At 45.7% G+C, this 20,463-nt stretch overlaps 2 protein-coding genes across 5 annotated transcripts in view; one reads left to right on the top strand and one right to left on the bottom strand.

Moving 5' to 3' along the window:
- MIGA2 (mitoguardin 2) overlaps positions 1 to 1,651 on the bottom strand; it is a 28,724-nt gene extending 27,073 nt beyond the window's left edge. The window contains exon 1 of the mRNA XM_069942949.1: positions 1,562 to 1,651. The gene's annotated coding sequence lies outside the window, so the exon portion shown is untranslated. The remainder of the gene's footprint in view (positions 1 to 1,561) is intronic.
- The window catches only part of SH3GLB2 (SH3 domain containing GRB2 like, endophilin B2), a 44,488-nt gene that overhangs the window by 4,395 nt on the left and 19,630 nt on the right, over positions 1 to 20,463 (top strand). For 2 of the 4 annotated variants that reach the window (XM_069942951.1, XM_069942954.1), the window contains one exon: positions 10,056 to 10,302. In XM_069942951.1, the coding sequence (XP_069799052.1) occupies positions 10,240 to 10,302 (63 nt within the window). In that variant the 5' untranslated portion in view covers positions 10,056 to 10,239. Of the gene's footprint in view, positions 1 to 4,247; positions 4,341 to 10,055; positions 10,303 to 20,463 lie in introns of those variants that run through there. The other 2 variants (XM_069942952.1, XM_069942950.1) reach the window with 2 other exon arrangements.

The raw sequence follows: 20,463 nt of genomic DNA, 5'->3' as shown, positions 1-20,463 counted from the left end.
CTGACCCTTGTAGGACCCCCAACACTGTGCAGAATACATAGGTCCTGGTAGTAAGACCCCAACACTGTGCAGAATACATAGGTCCTGGTAGTAAGACCCCCACACTGTGCAGAATACATAGGTCCTGGCCCTTGTAGGACCCCCAACACTGTGCAGAATACATAGGTCCTGGTAGTAAGACCCCCACACTGTGCAGAATACATAGGTCCTGGCCCTCTGTGTAAGACCCCCACACTGTGCAGAATACATAGGTCCTGACCCTTGTTGTAAGACCCCCCACACTGTGCAGAATACATAGGTCCTGGTAGTAAGACCCCCACACTGTGCAGAATACATAGGTCCTGGCCCTTGTTGTAAGACCCCAACACTGTGCAGAATACATAGGTCCTGGCCCTTGTAAGACCCCCACACTGTGCAGAATACATAGGTCCTGGTAGTAAGACCCCCACACTGTGCAGAATACATAGGTCCTGGCCCTTGTTGTAAGACCCCCACACTGTGCAGAATACATAGGTCCTGGCCCTTGTTGTAAGACCCCCACACTGTGCAGAATACATAGGTCCTGGCCCTTGTAAGACCCCCACACTGTGCAGAATACATAGGTCCTGGTAGTAAGACCCCCACACTGTGCAGAATACATAGGTCCTGGTAGTAAGACCCCCACACTGTGCAGAATACATAGGTCCTGGCCCTTGTTGTAAGACCCCAACACTGTGCAGAATACATAGGTCCTGGTTGTAAGACCCCAACACTGTGCAGAATACATAGGTCCTGGTTGTAAGACCCCCACACTGTGCAGAATACATAGGTCCTGGTAGTAAGACCCCCACACTGTGCAGAATACATAGGTCCTGGCCCTTGTTGTAAGACCCCCACACTGTGCAGAATACATAGGTCCTGGTAGTAAGACCCCCAACACTGTGCAGAATACATAGGTCCTGGTAGTAAGACCCCCACACTGTGCAGAATACATAGGTCCTGGTTGTAAGACCCCCACACTGTGCAGAATACATAGGTCCTGGTTGTAAGACCCCCAACACTGTGCAGAATACATAGGTCCTGGTAGTAAGACCCCCACACTGTGCAGAATACATAGGTCCTGGTAGTAAGACCCCCACACTGTGCAGAATACATAGGTCCTGGTAGTAAGACCCCCACACTGTGCAGAATACATAGGTCCTGGTAGTAAGACCCCCACACTGTGCAGAATACATAGGTCCTGGCCCTTGTTGTAAGACCCCCACACTGTGCAGAATACATAGGTCCTGGTAGTAAGACCCCCACACTGTGCAGAATACATAGGTCCTGGTAGTAAGACCCCCACACTGTGCAGAATACATAGGTCCTGGTAGTAAGACCCCCACACTGTGCAGAATACATAGGTCCTGGTAGTAAGACCCCCACACTGTGCAGAATACATAGGTCCTGGTAGTAAGACCCCCACACTGTGCAGAATACATAAGATTCATGCCATCATATTGGGTAGAATGACTAGAGCCCGGCCTCCTGCCCCTCTCCCACAGCAGTGCCCCCCCATACCGCAGCTCCGCTCCGCACTCACCGCTTCCTGCCTCCAGAAGGGCAGCTTCTCCTCCAGCTTAGCGCAGCCGAACCCTGAGCCCAGAGCGGCCGCGCATCCGACCAATCACAGACATCCTTACCCGCCTCTTTCCTCCTGATAACCAATCAGAAGAGCCTTGAAACCGCCGCATTCTCCCACACACAGGTATGGTTGCATTGGACGGTGTGTAGAAGCTTCCTGGTCGCTGCTTTCTCTGATTGGTTGCAGGGGGAAGGGGCGTGGTCTTAATTAAAGTGACAGAACTACAGTGAGTGTGTAGAGGTCATGTATGGGGCACAGTTAGGATTGTGTATTATGTGCTGTACTGACTTATTTCATGTATTGTTGTTTTTGCCTATGACATAAATGTGACAGGTGAGCAGGTACTGGCTGTAGCTGGTAGACAAGTGTTTATTGGCAATTAACAACAAAACCCCCCTGCCTCCCATCTATTAGGGTAGCTTCACACGGGCGGGCTCGCAGCGAGATTCTCGCTGCGAGCCCGGCAGGTCCTGGCAGTTCCCATAAACTACATACTTGCTGCGGACCGCAGCGAGTATGTAATTGTACCGCGCTTAACCCCTTCTACTCCCGCCCGGCTCCCCCGCTGTAAGCAGCATACATTACCTGTCCTTGCTGCTCGGGTCCGGCGTCCTGCTCTCCCGTCCGGCCAATTAGTGTGTTGCCCAGCCGCAGCCACTGATTGGCCGGGCGGGAGAGCAGGACGCCGGACCCGTGCAGCAAGGACAGGTAATGTATGCTGCTTACAGCGGGGGAGCCGGGCGGGAGTAGAAGGGGTTAAGCGCGGTACAATTACATACTCGCTGCGGTCCGCAGCAAGTATGTAGTTTATGGAAACTGACAGGACCTGCCGGGCTCGCAGCGAGAATCTCGCTGCGAGCCCGCCCGTGTGAAGCTACCCTTATAGACATTGGCCTGGATGTATCAGTCTGCATGAAACTATATGCTTTTTAGAGATGAACTCCAGCATGCTCCAGTCTCTTGGCGGCTGAAGAATTTGGATGCAGCCCTATAGAGGTTCCTGGAAAACATGGATACAGCCATAGGCAAAACTAGACCATTTTGGCTTCGCATGGACCGCGGCACTGGCTTCCCTGCACCAGCGTCAATCTATCCGTGGGTCATGTTAAAGTGAATGTACCTCATGGTACATTCGCTTTAAGGTTAGAAACAGAAACTGAATGCAGCTTGTTTTTTAGGTGTGAACCTGGTTATGAAATGCTGGAACATGATGAGCAGATTGAAGAGAATCTTAAATGGATGCTATCTATCTATCTATCTCCTATCTATATATCTATCTATCTATCTATCTCCTGTCCTATATCTATCTCCTATCTATCTATCTATCTATCTATCTATCTATCTATCTATCTATCTATCTATCTAATCTATCTATCTATCTATCTATCTATCTATCTATCTATCTATTTCCTATCTATCTATCTCCTATCTATCTATCTATCTATCTATCTATCTATCTATCTATCTATCTCCTATCTATCTATCTATCTATCTCCTATCTATCTATCTATCTATCTATTTTCTATCTCCTATCTATCTATCTATCTATCTATCTATCTATCCTATATCTATCTCCTATCTATCTATCTATCTATCTATCTCCTATCTATCTATCTCCTATCTATCTATCTATCTATCTATCTATCTATCAATGGAGACTCGTAAATGAGTACTCCATTGGAATTTTTCACTGTTCTCCCTGAGTTCAGTGATTGCTGTGTTTTGTTGGTCTATTTATCATTGCCCCAGTAGCCAGAATCCTGCTCCACACTGACGAGGGGCAAATACCCCAAAACTGCAGTCTGTGGATGGATGCCTAGCCTTGGTAACCCTTGTCTTATGTCGTTATACTCGCCACAGAGTTAGACTTTGACTCACAGGGGCCACCCTGGTGTTTCCCTATTTAGGTCCTAAAGCTCGCAACAGAGTGAGGACCTGAGGGACTATGTATCAGGGTGGTTTGGTGCTCTCCCCACTAGGAGGCACCCCTTGGCAATGGGCTTCCTTCTCTGGAGAGAGGGATATCTGGCTATTCCCGTGTTTTAAAACTCGTAACTGAGGCTCCATGGACCCCTTTTTTGCATATTTAAATTTTGTATGGGACAATCAATGGAGACTCGTAAATGAGTACTCCATTGGGATTTTTCACTGTTCTCCCTGAGTTCAGTGATTGTTGTGTTTTGTTTATCTATCTATCTATCTATCTATCTATCTATCTATCTATCTCCTATCTATCTATTATCTATCTATCTATCTATCTCCTATCTATCTATCTATTATCTATCTCCCATCTATCTATCTATCTATCTATCTATCTATGACCATAGATTTGGCCGCATTTTCATGGTGACAGGTTCCCTTTAATCCAGAGATCAATTTAAAGGGTACCTGTCACTATAAAATCTCTGTCAGATCGGTATGTAGCCATGGCTGACGCTAAAAGATCACATTCCTTTTTGCAATAAAGTTTTCGCCTTCTGACTATTTCATAAAAAAGTAAAGACAGTTATTTAAATAGTAAAATCTATATATATATTGGGAACAGGAGGCATAGCCAGAATGTAACACATTGTTAGGATAAGGCCATTCAAAGCTAGAACAGTATATAACTATCTATTTTTTTCTTGTATATGGACCAATCTAGAGTTCCAACTATGGAAGTGTAACGTGGCCATACCAAAGCAGGGGGGGAATCCCTAGGCAAGGGGTCCAGGAAGACCACCTCACAAGTCAGCAGGTAAGAACACAATCCAGACAATAGTATCACTTGTAGACACATGTAGGCACTCAGCTTGGTGGTTACAGAATATTTACAGGTCACATGTTCTCATATAGAGACACAGTCATTAGTTCCATTTCACAAATCAACAAGGTTGGCACCTGAGGCTCTGTATGTAGCCTGTGCCTCTCAGTCTTCACTTCTTGCCATACTGGCAGCACTTTTATTAAAGGGAAACTCTGATGAAAAAATGTTTATTTGTTTTTTTCTTTTAAATCTACTGGTGTCAGAAAGTTATACAGATTTGTAATTTACTTCTATTTAAAAATCTCAAGCCTTCCAGTACTTATCAGCTTCTTTATGTCCTGCAGGAAGTGGTGTATTCTTTTTAATCTGACACAGTGCTCTCTGCTGCCTCTTCTGTCCATGACAGGAACTGTCCAGAGCAGAAGATGTTTTCTATGTCTATTTTCTACTGCTCTGGACAGTTCCTGACATGGACAGAGGTGGCAGCAGAGAGCACTGTGTCAGACTGGAAAGAATACACCACTTCCTGCAGGACATACAGCAGCTGATAAGTGCCGAAAGACTGGAGATAAAAGTAAATTATTAATCTATATAACTTTCTGACAGCAGTTGATTTGAAAGAAAAAAAAATTGCCGTAGTTCCCTTTTAACCCACTACAATCACTGTTGAGCGTCCAAAGCTCCCTCCTGTGGCTGTCTGGTAGCTCTCTCTAGTGGCAGCCCTAGGCTTCTGTCTCTTTCACAGTCATGGTTGAATCGGATCCACTTCTACAGAGTCCACCTGTGTTTCAGCAGCACAACAACTTGGTGACCACCCCACCCCACCTGTTTTCGCCAGCTGTCAGTCTTCTCCTTCCCCCATGTTCATAGCTGCTCCCAGGTCACAATCACTACAGGGTTCCTCAGTCTCATGAACCAGCAAGAAGGTGCTCACAGGCAGAACCTCCTTTGTGTATTGTGCAAACCACCAACATTAACACAGAAAACACAGCAAAGCTAGGCAATGCATATACAGTGAATGGTCACTTTACTAGGGATAGCTGGCGTGCTGGACCTCCTGTGATCTTCAGCAATATGTTGTGGCATTGATTCCATTAGATGTTGAAATCATTCTTTAGGAATATTAGACCATGGGGACAGGATTTTACATTAGGTCGTGGCTCTACCTCACCCCATATCGGCTCTAAGATTTGGAGACTGTGAAAGGCCTAGAAGCAAGGAAAACTCCCTGCCATGTTCCAGCAATCAATCCACGACTATATGGGCTGACTTGTGGCATGGTGCATAGTCCAGCAGGCAGTCTGTATGCTTTGAAGGAATGAATTTGGTCAGGCACAGTACTTATACAAACCCTACTGTCCGAATGCCCATCCACAGGTATTGTCGAGATCCAATAGAAAGTAGGTCAGTCAGCCCACATAATGCACATCTAGCCCCTTTTTCACATCCACTTGCTGTCTGGCCTCCAGTGACAGAGGTGCTTGTCACAAGTAATTGAGAGAGGAAACTGCTGCACGGCAAGCGGCAAATGTGTGTCAAAGGTGATGCTGATCCGCTTACACACTTCCTCTATCACGGGAGACCGAGAGAGCAGTGGTAATCCTCACAGTCCTACGCTGACACTGCTCACAGACTAAAAGGGGTACTCCAGCAATAAAAAAAATCTTTTAAATCAACTGGTGCCAGAGATTTGTAATTTACATCTATTTAAACAAAAAAAAATCTCAAGTCTTCCATTATTAATCAGCTGCTGTATGTCCTGCAGGAAGTGGTGTATTCTTTCCAGTCTGACACAGTAGTACTCTCTGCTGCCACCTCTGTCCATGTCAGGAACTGTCCAGAATAGTAGTAAATCCGCATAGAAAACCTCTCCTGCTCTGGACTGTTCCTGACATGGACAGAGGTGGCAGCAGAGAGCACTGTGTCAGACTGGAAAGAATACACCACTTCCTGCAAGACATACAGCAGCTGATAAGTATTCGATTTTTTAATAGAAGTAAATTACAAATCTCTGCCACTTTCTTACACCAGTTTATTTGAAATGAATAAAAAAATTCATTGGAATACCCCTTTTAAGGGTACCTATAATTTCAACAAACTTCTGGCGACATGTCAGAGGTTCGTATTTGTGGGGGTCTCGGTGCTGATACCCCTGCCAATCGCTAGAATGAAGGGGCGGATGCACCTTGCTCCTTTGTCTCCGCTCTCACTGCTAAAGTAGTAGTGGATGGAATTATAATAGAGACTATGGAACTAACAGCACATTCAATTATGAGAATTCCATGGAATTCCGTCCACTGTTACTTTAGCAGTGAGAGCGGAGATAAAGGAGCAGAGGACATGTGCCCCTTCACTCTGAGTAAATTTACAATATAATCGCTCAGTTATCTTGATAGTCGGATTATCAGCTCGCCGCCTTTAAGCTCATTGACGCACCGCTCCTGGTGCCAGGAAAAGCTGGTTCCTACACACATCCACAGAATTTTCCCAGAGGTATTTCCACCGTGCTGGAGGAACTGTGGAGAAAAGGGATCTCTCCTCCACACTTTCTGGAGTTGCCCCAAGCTGGGTCCCTTCTGGAAAGGGTTTGGTGCTTAGTCTCCCCCTTCACAGATTACCAGATACTCTTCTCCCTGGCTTTTTACCTCCTGCACACATTTCGATCACATCCTATCATACAGTATATTACCATTCTATACTCCGCCACTTGGTGAACGCTGCTAGAGCTTGCATCCCGGCTTCTTGGAGGTGCCCAGACTCTTCCTTCATATCTACGTGGCTCCGTAAAGTTAAAGATATGTGTCGCATGGAAGATCTTACTGCCCAGCTTCACGACCAATGCCCCCTCTTCTTGTGAACTTTCTATTACTGGGACCAATTTATGGTGATTTTAAGAATCTTTTAGCGCAGTATGGTTGCTCTTTCCTCTTCCCTCACATCCCATCCTTCCCGACATTATAATTATTATCATTTTTTTTTTAAGTTCTGTAAACAGACGCAGATCTAGGAGGTCAGTGTCCCTTTACATGTGTGCCTATATGTTTTCTGTCAGTGTATATACCTGTATAGTCAGTCAGTGTATATACCTGTATGGGGTAATTGTACATGTCTTTATGTCGCCATTTAAGAATGAGGCGGTGCTCACACATTCTGTTTTGTTGTGTTTCTTTGCTTACATAATTGGAGCCTAAATGATCTTTACAATTTTCTCTAAATAGTCTGCCTGGGCTTTGCCATGTGATCGGCATTACCAGGCTTTATCGTAGGCCTTTAAAAAAATTTCCTAAACAATCTGATTAAGTCTGGTAATGCTAATCACATGGCCCAGATCAGAAAATCAATTTGTACAAAATTGCAGAGGTCACTTAAAATTGCCAGTTAAAGGGACACTATCAGCAAGTTAGATGACTCTCTCCTGCTGTTATCTACCTATTGTGCGTGGGGTGCTCAGGATGAAGGTATGCTTCTTACCTTCATCCTCAGAACCGTTTCTGTGCCGTTTGTAGTTTATTCCAGCATTGAATAAGGGTGTTTGGAGCACTGGGGGTGGGGCTACTGCTCCCTGATCTCTCAACGTCCCCCAGCAGGCCCACCCCTTCTTATGATTATCATTAGAGCGGGCCAGTCAGATCAGGGCTCTGGAGCGGTAGCCCCGTCTCCAGTTCTCCAAACAGCCTTACGCAACACTAGAATTAACTACAAACTGTACGGAAACTGTGCCGAGGATGACGGTAAGAGACGTGCCCTTCAGCACCACGTGACCAATAGAGAGCTATCAGCAGGTTGGAGTAGTTTAACCTGCTGATAGTTTCCCTTAAAGAGGTTGTCTGGGGAAAACTGCGTACAACCAGGCTTAGGGGGAATTGACACGCCCGCACCCGCAATGTAGTGATAGAGCCGCGGGGATTCAAAGAGTTTCCCCACTGCCGACATGATACTGACACATCACACCGGGCGGGGAACGAATCCATGACATTTCTTCCCCGTAACCTCCTGTAGAAGATTGCAGAGTGGGAACAGCAGGGGTGTATAAGGGGTTAAGCAAAGCTGGTGTGTTATGTCATGGAGGCAAAGTTTAAGGGTCACATTTATCATTCTCTTTGTGCTATTATTTTGGCTAACTCGGTGTTTTTGTGCACAGCGACAAATTTTAAGCAACATTTACTAAGGCGTTTGCGCTATTTTAGGCAGTTTTCCTCTTCTTTTTCCCCTCTCAGGGGCGTGGTTTAATGTTAGATACTTTATTAGCCAAATTTATCATGTCTTTTTTTTTTTTTTTTTTGCACAAAAAATGTGCAAGATTTTGATAAACTTTGAGCAAGGTGTGTGTTTTTGCTCAGTTCTTCTCCGGGCAGCCTGTTTAATTCTGAAAACCAAGAACCCAACAAAACTACAAATGTGCAAACTCAGAGTCAATATCCGTGAGTTCATATGTGTAGTAAGTGTTCTCATTTTCTAATGTTTTTTTTTTTTTTTTCATGAAAAAGTGACAAGGAGATGATGCATATTTGGTGTTTAGAACGGTGGCACGGTTAATGTCAGTATAACCAGTAGGGGGAGCTCCGAGCCAGGATTTCAGCTCGCAACTTCTATCATCTGCATAATTATAGTTTATGGTCATGGATTACTGTTTTTCCGAATCTACTTTACTAATAAGTATGTTTACAGTACAGTGTGTCATGATACTTCTGCCTTCTGCAACATTCTGGTTCAGAGAAGCACCCAGAAATTTGACTTTGACTGAAATATAGTCCCATCATAACAAACAGTTAAAGCAACTCTGTACCCACAATCTTTCCCCCCAAACCACTTCTAGCTGCTTTTAATCCAAGATCTGTCCTGTAGCCCGTTCGGCAGGTGATGCAGTTATTGTCCTAAAAAAATACTTTTAAACTTGAAGCTCGTGCCAAACAGGAGTATCTGTGCCCTAACTTTGCACCACCCCTCCATCCCTCCTCCCCGCCCTCCTCATCATTAGGAATGCTCCAGGCAGATTGCCTACTATTCCCCACCTGTGTTCGCCCGGCACATGGGTTGGATCGTTAAGGACCTGTGCAATGTTCAGAATGGAGAAAATATTTCAGTGGCATTCCTAATGATGAAGAGGGTGGGGAGGAGGGACGGAGGGGGTGGTGCAAAGTTAGGGCACAGATACTCCCGTTGGGCACGGGGCTGCAAGTTTAAAAGTATTTTTTTAGGACAATAACTGCATCACCTGCCGAACGTATCCCAGGATAGATCTTGGATTAAAAGAAGCTATCCGAAGGTACAAGTGGTTTGGGGGGTCAGATTGTAGGTACAGAGTCGCTTTAAACGTTCATATTTTTGTAGTACATTCACTTAGCAAATTTATTTCCCTCCCATTGTTGAGAGGTTGTTGTCTTGGTCTGGCTTGTGTATACATTTCTATAGTATACACACTGTATTTAATATGGCAGTCTATGGTCTCGATACACGTCATTGCTAAAGTCACCTTGTAGTCCATCATATTTTTTGTTTTTTTGAGGATGATTGCATCATGGTATAAAACACATCATATAGGAATAGGAATTCAGAATTTCCAGTAGACTATTCTGGCATATTACACAATGCCAGTATAAATGCAGGCGACAATTCTTTCCAGGACAGCTTTTAACAAGTGAAGTCGAAGCAGCACGTCTTTTGTACTATACAAAGTGAATTCACCAAAACATGTCTTTTCAACAGGCGAATGGAAGAGCTTCCCCTTTAAGAGGCTGAGCAGTGGATGCTGGAGTGAAGGGATGCAGTCGGTTGCACTGTGCTGGGATGGATTGAGCGGGTCTGGCCAGGAGCTGTGGGTGGGAGGATCTGGGAGCAGAGGCAGCTGGTGACTGCTGGCACACAGGAGGCAGGAGCTGCTGCAGACACCATGGATTTCAATGTAAAGAAGCTGGCGTCTGATGCCGGGGTGTTCTTCACCAGGGCTGTGCAGGTAAGAGATAGCAGGGGCTTGTGTGTGAGGGTGGAAGGGGAGCCCTGTCCCTCCCCTCTGCAGCATCTTCTGACAGCTGCTGCTTATCCCTCCATCTTTGCTGCATCTCCCATTGGACTGGCCTCCATCCACCTGCTGATCCGAGCTGCTGGGGACTGGAGCTTCTCCTCTCTGCAGTCGCCTCCATTGCTGTCCCTGTGCAGGCGCAGGTGTTATTGATGGTGATTACAGGTATCCTCTTCCTCCTGGGGCGCGGAGCTGCTGCTGCTGCAGAACATCATCTCAATGATCCTAATGGATACTTTGCATTTGCATTTTTTTTTTTGCTCCCACCCCTAGTAAGGATCAATAACTGCATGGTGTCCCTGGACATGTCATTCAGCCTTGCATGAAGGTGATAGCAGAATTTAGGGATGGGCCTTATGGGTGCAGCCCTATTTTACAGCCCCCTTCAGTGAATGCTTTTGTATTGTTGTAGATCCTGACCCCGGCACATCCTTGTAGATTCCCATTCATGTCAAAGGGCATCAATATGGATGATGTAGGGTCATGAACTGCAGCATCCTGGGAATTCACACACTGCAGGTTTGTTGCAGAAACGTTGAGACCTCTGTATGGGGGACAGAATTATATAGTCACAGAAATGTCTTCCACAAACATGCCTTGTGACAAATTACCCTAAATTGGATTCATTTTAATGTACAATATAAAAGGCTTACCTATAGATACACCATCATGATTGTATACAGATGCCGTGTCAGGTGTCCATGCAGTCACATGACATCGTCCCCTGCCTTCCAGATGTATGCTAATAGGACGAATCCACGACCACTTAAAAAAAAAATGATATCATAAAGTTTCCAAAGTTCCTTTAGGGCACAGGTGTCAAACTCCTGGACCTCCATGTCCCATCATGCCTGGACAGCTAAAGCTTTGGTTTGTTGGCCAAGCATGATAGGAATTGTAGTTTTGGAACAGCTGGAGGGCCAGGAGTTTGATACCCCTGCTTTAGGGGATTCTAGACTGTTAGTGTGTTGGGGTAGCTGTTCTCCCCCTAAAGGGGTAGGTACAAATTTTGGGATAATTATATGTATTACACACATACATACATACATACACATACACACATACATACATAAGTGCTAATTGTTGCAACCTGTGTCAAGAAAATGCAGTGAGCCTTTAAGCCAGTGATCCCTGACCTGTGGCGCTACAGGTATTGCAAAACTACAACTCTCATCCTTTCCTGAAGAGACACATATTGGGAAAGACTGCTCTAAATGGGTACTTCAGCAAAAAAAAAAAAAAAAAAAATCTTTCAAATCAACTGGTGCTCAAACATACCACAGATTTATAATTTTCTTCTATTAACCCCTTAAGGACGGGGCCCATTTTCGTTTTTGCGTTTTTCGGTTTTTCCTCCTTGTGTTTAAAAGGCCATAGCACTTGCATTTTTCCACCTAGAAACCCATATGAGCCCTTATTTTTTGCGTCACTAATTGTACTTTGCAATGACAGGCTGAATTTTTGCATAAAGTACACTACGAAACCAGAAAAAAATTCAAAGTGTGGTGAAATTGAAAAAAAAAACGCATTTCTTTTATTTGGGGGAACTGTGTTTTTACGCCACTCGCCCTGGGGTAAAACTGACTTGTTATCCATCTTCCACAAGTTGTTACGATTAAAACGATATATAACATGTATAACTTATATTGTATCTGATGGCCTATAAAAAATTCAAACCATTGTTAACAAATATACGTTCCTTAAAATCGCTCCATTCCCAGGCTTATAGCGCTTTTATTCTTGGGTTTATGGGGCTGTGTCAGGTGTCATTTTTTGCGCCATGATGTGTTCTTTCTATCGGTACCTTGATTGCGCAAATACGACTTTTTGATCGGAAGTAAACAAGTGGCGAGCCGGGGACGGCGCCATCTTGGACGAGTCCCCGGCCGGCATCAGTAACGGAGATCGCTCCTCCGGGACAACGTCGGTCCCGGGCTACACGCGGCACCTGGGCTACACGAGGCGGTCCCGGGCTACACGCGGCACCTTGGACCGCGGCGCTTCAAAGCGGGGTCGCCGCGCGGCCCCGCTTTGAAGTGCTAATGAGGACATATAACGTACGGGTACGTCATATGTCCTTAAGAGGTTAAAAAATCTCAGGTCTTCCAGTACTTATCAGCTGCTATATGTCCTACAGGAAGTGGTGTATTTTCTCCAGTCTGGCACAGTGCTCTCTGCTACATTGAACCAGAAAACCTTTCTTTGCTCTCCAGACTGGAAAGAATGCACCACTTCCTGCAGGACATACAGCAGCTGATACTACCATTTTAGAGCAGTCTTTCCTAATATGTTGCTCTTTAGGGTATGTTGGGAGTTATAATGCTCACTGCATTTTCTTGACACAGGTTGCAAGAATTAGTGTGTATGTATGTGTAGAATAAATAAATATATATAAAAAAGAATTTTGTAAAGCCATTTAATGGTAAATAATTGCCATTATCTTAAAACAACAGCCATTATTTGCTATAAAATGGTGGCCACCCACTGAATTTCAACAGTGTGTGAACATAGCCTTTCTGTATTTTCAATCCACTGGTTTTGGTTGAAAAATAGTGAGCAAAAATAGCCTTAAAGAGGATGTAGCATCAGGTACATCCTCTTTAATCTGACCCAGGAATCGAACGGCGCCATCAAGGGGGAGCCGCGGCCGGTACTGAAGCTGAATTTCCTCCCCTCGATGACATGGGTCCATTGATTCTAATGAAGCCGCGTCATAGAGGGGAGGGAATTCCTTCCTACAGGGGGCGAGCCGGCCCGCCTCCTGTGCTTCAGCATCGGCCCGGGACCCGTGGATAGAACAGCGCCGTACACAGGAACCGGGCCGCGGTTCCAAAAACGGACCGCGGCACAGGCTTCCCCGTGTCAGCGCCGTTCAATCCCTGGGTCAGATTAACATAAATATTAGCTACCGTTGTCCTCTGTTGGGCCTGGACTGTGTTGCGTTCAATTTGACCTGGTAAAACTATCTGAACTATACATAGGACTATATTGAAAGGGAATCCGTCAGCTCCCGGGCACTACCTAATGTGGTGACAGTGTGCTTTAGCTGGCAGTCCCCCAGTAAGCATGGTGCCTTTTTGGTAATTTTCCGTGCAGCGGATTATGTACAATCTTATGTCTCCTACTGTCACAGAGCAGTTGTACGTGCCACACTTGTCATGCATCCTCCTCCCTCTTCATGAATAATCAATGCTGCCCGGCCTCCTGCTTGCTCAGCTGTCAGATTGCAGATCAGTCCTCTGTCAGCAGGTTATGTCTGAAAGAATCTTTCCTCTGTAATGTGTTGGAGCTGTGGTCTAGGGGTAACTCACTTGTCTAGAGACCTGACAGCAGGTCATTCTCTGGTTCGAATCCCCTGATGGAAATTAAATTGATGTCTTTTTTTTCCTCATTGTTGTGAGAACATAGCCTTTCTGTGTTCTCAATCCACTCCTGGTTTTGGTTGCAAAATACTGAGCAAAAATACTGTGTGAACATAGCCTTAAAAATTATACAATAATGAGAAAAAAAAAAGACATCTATTTATTTTTCATCAGGGGATTTGAACCAGAGAATGACCTGCTGTAAGGTCTCTAGACAAGTGAGTTACCCCTAGACCACAGCTCCAACACATTACAGAGGAAAGATTCTTTCAGAGATAAACTGCCTACAGAGGACTGATCTGCAATCTAACAGCTGAGTGAGCAGGAGGCCAGGCAGCATTGATTATTCATGAAGAGGGAGGAGAATGCATGACAAGTGTGGCACGAACAACAGCTCTGTGACAGTAGGAGACATAGATTGTACATAATCCACTGCACAGAAAATTACCAAAAAGGCACCATGCTCACTGGGGGCTGCCAGCTACAGCACACTGACAGCACTTCAGGTAGTGCCCGGGAGCTGACTGATTCCCTTTAAAGGGGTTGTCCACATATACTCCCTAGTTTGACTTGATGTCTGTCATGGAGAAATGGAAATACACACAGGTTTAAAGGTAACTAGTCTTTGGCTAGCGAGGATCGGACACGAGTCCCACTAATTAAAGTAAGATCAGTCCACAATACTCACTGTATGTCAGACCAATCAAAGTGTAGTTGTGTTTCTCCACCCCTAATGTCAGATTGGGTTGCAGTGTATACCCAGACAACCAGTGTGTGCCAGTTGCTTTTGTTGACATTTTATTGAACTATGGCAGAAGATGCCAACGAAGATGGTCTGTAAATTTAGAGGCACATGGATCTCAATGATGAGGGATTATGGTGCCCTACTATGCCCCCTGCTATTAATGATTTACAGTACTGCACTATAGCTGGCATTTGAGGAAGGCAGAAGTGGCTACTGATGCACTGGCTTTAAAGGGTGCTTTGTGAGCAGAAGTGAAACAAACAGCAGCATCAAAGCTCCTCTCTGCTATGACGTAGTACAAGTAAAGGTTCACCAAACTGGCACTACATTACTATAAATGGGAGCGGAGAAGGTGTCACTAATGCACTGGCTTTGCATGGTGCTATGACCTAATAACCTGATGTGAACAAGGACTAACTTTGTCCACTGTGCTCAGCGACAAAAGTGTTAAGGCCGTTCCTGTTGCAGATGTCTTATGACGGTCACGCTCCCTTGGGTTTCTGTTTAATAACAAGGCTCTGCTCATTGAGCCGTGGCTGCAGGTGAATACCAAACTTATGGATGTTTTGAAGCACCTAATGTGCGTGCCGCTCTTTATTGAAAGGATCTGTTTGTCCATAGAGATGAGCAGGAGGAACCTGGAGAGGAGGCTTAGGCTCTGAAATATTTATAACTCTCCGCTCAATACTAGCAGCACTCTAGTCAGCGAGGTGTCGATAGCCTCATTGGGTCTCTGAAGCTTTATCTCTGGGGGACCTTTAGCACCCACAGTGCTCCTGCACCCAATATACATGGTGGCCACCTGCGAACTATAGTGAACCCTTAGCGAGCTGCAAGAGGCCCATATGCAAGCAATATTGTGCACTGCAAATGTATTGTCACTGTGTGATCCGATACCCTCTTACTCACCACATCCCATTGTATAGCCATTGTCTTAAAGGGAACCTATCATCACTTTCATGCTGCTTGAACCATGAGTCATCAAGGCGCTCCCTGGTGGCTTCTGGCTGCCCTGCCGGCAGGGGGGAAGAATAGCCTTGAGAGATCTATTACTTTACCCATACAGGGTGAGCTGTATTATTCAAGGCTGGTGGAATAGGGAGAGGACCACCCCAAGGACCTGTGGTTCGGACAGCATGAAAGTCATGACCCCTTAATTAAAGGAGTTCTAAGCTAAGGGCCATTTCACACAGAGTAAAACTGGCAGAATTCTGCGGCGAAGAATCCCACCAGCCTCTGTGTCATACTGGCAGTCTATGGGAGTCTTGCGCGCCTCCTCTCTCTGCGCGGAAGAATGGACATGTCATAGAGAGACGCGGAGAGAGGAGGCACGCGAGCCCCCCATAGACTGCCAGTATGACATGGAGGCTGGCGGGATTCTTCGCCACGGAATTCCGTTGGTTTTACTCTCTGTGAACTCAGCCTAACGTGAAGCTACCACCCCTTGACGGCGGATTATCTCTCTTGAGAACAAAAGGATCGACCATGTAGTTATTTATCTTCCTGATTCTTCTTTCCCAGAAATCTCTTGTCGAGGGACAACCACACAAGGTGGTCCTGTCTATGCCACCTTCTTGGCCAATCAGAAGTGCTGAGATGGTTTTCGTGTGTTGCAGACCCTGATAAATCTCCCCTTTCAGATACTCTAGCATTGGAGAACACATGCGAAAGACTTGATTTGTAAGCCCTTAGACTTTAGTGTCCCTTTAAGCTGTAACACCTAATATTTAGTAAGAATTTTCCTATGAAACCATTTATTGCCATGAACTTACAATGTTTCCACATAATGGCTCATGAATAATTGATGTTCTTCGCACTCCGGGAACGTGGGATAATCTGCGGGCCGATTGCTTTTAGTGAGTCACACGTCATATACATCTGATTTTTAGAAGCTTAAGACCTTGGAAATGTGTCTGGTTCTGTGCAGCGCTGGTATTTGTGTTATGGGTCAGGGAAGGATTTGTACAGGAACGCTCAGACTGGAGTAAATATTTCATTTTAAAGTGACGACGGTGCCTTAAAGGGGCAGAATTCTTCAATACAAAGTGAAAAACAGAACGTAGATGTTCTGTCCAAATCTTTCAATCTCCAAATCCGCCATTATGCAGGGGTGGCTACAAGCATGGAACGGATGCCCTGGCAGCTCAACCAGCTTGTCTGATGGGGCACCTTTCCCCTTTTGCTGGCAAATTTCATCAATGTGTGCAGCTCATTCTTCTTCTTTGTGTTCAGACTGTGACATATGTCTGGTAAGTGAGCCTGACTGGAGAGGAGAGGGCACCTAATAGCAGTTCTGGATAAATCCTGGCCAGGTCCCCCAGTAGTCAGAGCAGTTCTCCTACTAATTCCCCCCAATAGTCAGGGCAGCTCCCCTGCTAGTTCCCCTAGTAGTCAAAGTAGTGTTCTCCTACCAATTCCCCCAGTAGTCAGGGAAGCTCCCCTGCCAGTTCCCCCAGTAGTCTGAGCAATTCTCTTACCAATTCCCCAAGTAATCTTGGCAGTTCCCCTGCCAGTTCCCCCAATAGTCAGAGCAGTTCCCCCAATAGCAGTTGCCTCAGTAGTTAGAGCAGTTCTCCTACCAACTGCCCCAGTAGTCAGGACAGCTTCCCAGCCAGTTTCTCCAATAGTCAGAGCAGTTCTACCAGTTCCCCCAGTAGTCGGAGCAGTTCCACCAATTCCCCCAGTAGTCAGGGATGCTCCACTGCCAGTTCCCCCATTAGTCAGGGCAGTTAGGGCAGCTCCCCCAAACAGTTCCCCCAGTAGTCGCGGCAAGGCTTCACCAGCTTGTCCCTCACTGTCTCGCCTTGTGTGCTCCAATAATACTCCATATAGCGGTAGGAAGATACATTTGGGCAGTTTGTCGCCAATACCTGCGTGTATTGCATTGAAATCTAACAGGGATCCACGTAGTAGGAGCATTGTCTAAGAGCTCATAGAAGTGGAACCAGACTCCAGATGGATAGAGACAGTCATGGGCACTGTATATACATAAGTGGGAAGACTCACTATCCTACTAGATTCTGTACCACTGCCCCAGTCCCTATGATCCCTATTATAGTGGGATTAAAGTTGGGCCCTTACAAGGCTAAACAGTGTAACATTTATGCTGACATCCCTCCAGGCGTCTGTTCATTACACTCCGTATCATCACTTTCCAGCCGACTGTACTCATATTTGTAGCAACAACCCACAGTGTGTTGTTCGGGAAGCTTTCCAAATTGTTGCTCAGAAATTCCGGCTATGCGACGTAAGTCTCCTGAATCTTTCTTCTGGCTTCTGTTGCCAGGTTAAAGAAGGTTTAGTAGAGGCACTGAGGAGATTTTGTACGCAGTGTGTGGGAGGATAAGCCCTTGAAGCAGAGCATCTATATTGTTTTATATGTAAAGCTGATTATAATACCGATCAGCCATAACATTACAACCAATGCGAGACGACGGGAATAACGTTATCTCATAATAATAGCTCATGTAAGGAGGTTCAATGTAACATGCAGTGAGCAAATAGTATATTATAATAATAAAATGATATTCAATATCTTGTAGTTAATATATTTGAAGCAAGTAAAACTAGTAAATAATAATTCCTTTATATAGTGCAAACTTACACCCCAGCGCTTTATATAGTTCTTGTCCCCTTAAAGGGAACCATTCACCCCGTGGCCCCCGGCAGAAACTGACATACAGTGACATAAAGGTCAATATACTTACCACATCGCTCCCAGTCCCGTCCCGGATCCCGTTGTTGACACGGAGAAATCGCTGATTCTTCTTCTCCCGCCCATTATGGTAATGAGCTGAGATGAGTCCAACGTCCATAGGAAACGACGGACGAGTCCAACTTATTCATGAGGTCCTCTTCTCGTTGCCGCCCATCCACGCCTCCTGGAACTTGATTGACGTCTTCAGTCTTCTGCCGAATTCCCGCGCAGGCGCCGCTGTGATGGTCTCGTCACCTCTTCTGCGCCTGCGCGGTAAATAGGATACGGTGTTCGAGCAAATCGGCGCACGCGCAGTAAACAGTGAAGCTGCGGAGCGGCTTCAATTGTGAACTGCGCATGCGCCGAAAACGACTGTCACGGCGCCTGCGCGGGATCCGGCGAGAAGAAAGAAGACGAGGAGGAAGAGGACCTGGCGTCAATCAAGTGTCGGAGGCGGGGAGAAGGCTGGACTTCGGACCCGGCGGCGCTCATTACCATAATGGGCGCGAGAAGAAGAATCGTCGATTTCTCCGTGTCAACAACGGGCTTCGGGACGGGACCGGGAGCGGTGTGGTAAGTATATTGACCTTTATGTCACTGTATGTCAGTTTCTGCCGGGGGCCACGGGGTGAATGGTTCCCTTTAAAGGAGAAGTCTGGCGAAATTTTTTATTAAAGTATTGTATTTCCCCCCCAAAAGTTATACAGATTACCGATATACACTTATTACAGGAAATGCATAAAAGTGCTTTTTTCCCTGCACTTACTACTGCATCAAGGCTTCATGCACTTCCTGGATAACATGGTGATGTCACATCCCGACTCCCAGAGCTGTGTGGGCTGTGGCGGCTGGAGAGGATGATGGCAGGGGGACACTGAGGGACACAGGGCACTGGAGGGACACTGAGCATCCCACTGCCATCATCCTCTCCAGCAGCCACAGCCCACACAGCTCTGGGAGTTGGGTCGTGACATCACCATGTTATCCAGGAAGTGAAGCCTTGATGCAGTAGTAAGTGCAGGGAAAAAAGCACTTTAATGCATTTACCGTAATAAGTGTACATCGGTAATTTGTCTAACCTTTGGGGGGGGGGGGGAATACAATACTTTAATAAAAAATTTCACTGGACTTCTCCTTTAAGGCTCACAATCTAAATTCCACTTATATGTATGTTTCATTGGATTTAGAAGGAAACCCAACACAGAGAGGATTTTCAGGATTAGCTGCCATTTGTTCGTACACGAGGACTAGAACTATTCATTGCCATTATATATAACTTTTGTATACTTTTGTATATGACTTTGTCACCAGTTTTGCCCTCTCCGCAGACTTGATGTCTAATTTTTACTTGTCCCTGTGCTACTGGGTGGCTGTCTATGGTGTCTCCCATATGCTGCACACACACAAAAGAGGGGTTCCTGCTCTGTCAGGTCTCTGTACGTACCCCAAGAAGCTGCAGCAGCATGGGGGCATTTTGGAGCAGTCTAAGCCATCAATAAAGCCAAGGGATCATATCTAATACTTAGGGCCATATTACAGGGCCCAACTATCATGCGCGAAGGGTTGCATGGATATCGTAAGCAATGTCCATGAAGCCCTTGGTGTAAAATAATAAACTTTATACATACCTGTCCACGCTCCCTGGTATTCTTCTAGCTTCTGCCAGCAGCCGCCGCTGGAATTTCTGAGCTGGTCTCTGAAGTGACAGGCCACTCAGCCAATCACTGGCAGATATGAGACAGCGCAGTGACAAGTGATTGGCTGAGTGGCCTGTCACTTCAGAGACCAGCTTAGAAGTTCCAGCGTCGGGTGCGAGTAGAAGCTAGAAGGACAGATTATCGCTTCATGTAATAGACTCTTTCTACCTCGGCTCCCTCCCTGCCCCTCTACTCATAGACTTATTTGGGCAGCATTTAACTTATCTTTCAGTGAGCATGGGGCCTATGTCTTTTTAAATGATCAAATGTTTAGCAGCATCTGTCTTGGCTGAACTATAGGCCCCAACTTCTTTGTGCCTGAACATTTGATAAAAGACCCCAGCCCTCTTCAATCTTGAGGAAGGGTCACCGACCCCTGCTACTACCTTTGAACCTAGAGAGATACTGTCTACAGTGGTGAACAGATACTTCACCAGTGAACGGAGGAAACACTGCTCCTTAGGAGAGGTCCACCTTAAACAAGGAAGCAAATTGAATTCCATACAGTAGATATCACCAAGCAATGATCATTAAGGTTCCCACTGAATATACAATGCATTTGATAATGGACTGATGCTTTGCCCTATGTAATGT

This window comes from Dendropsophus ebraccatus, chromosome 10, assembly GCF_027789765.1.
Source record: "Dendropsophus ebraccatus isolate aDenEbr1 chromosome 10, aDenEbr1.pat, whole genome shotgun sequence".
Taxonomy (NCBI): domain Eukaryota; kingdom Metazoa; phylum Chordata; class Amphibia; order Anura; family Hylidae; genus Dendropsophus; species Dendropsophus ebraccatus.
This window is presented reverse-complemented; position numbering and strand designations above follow the sequence as displayed.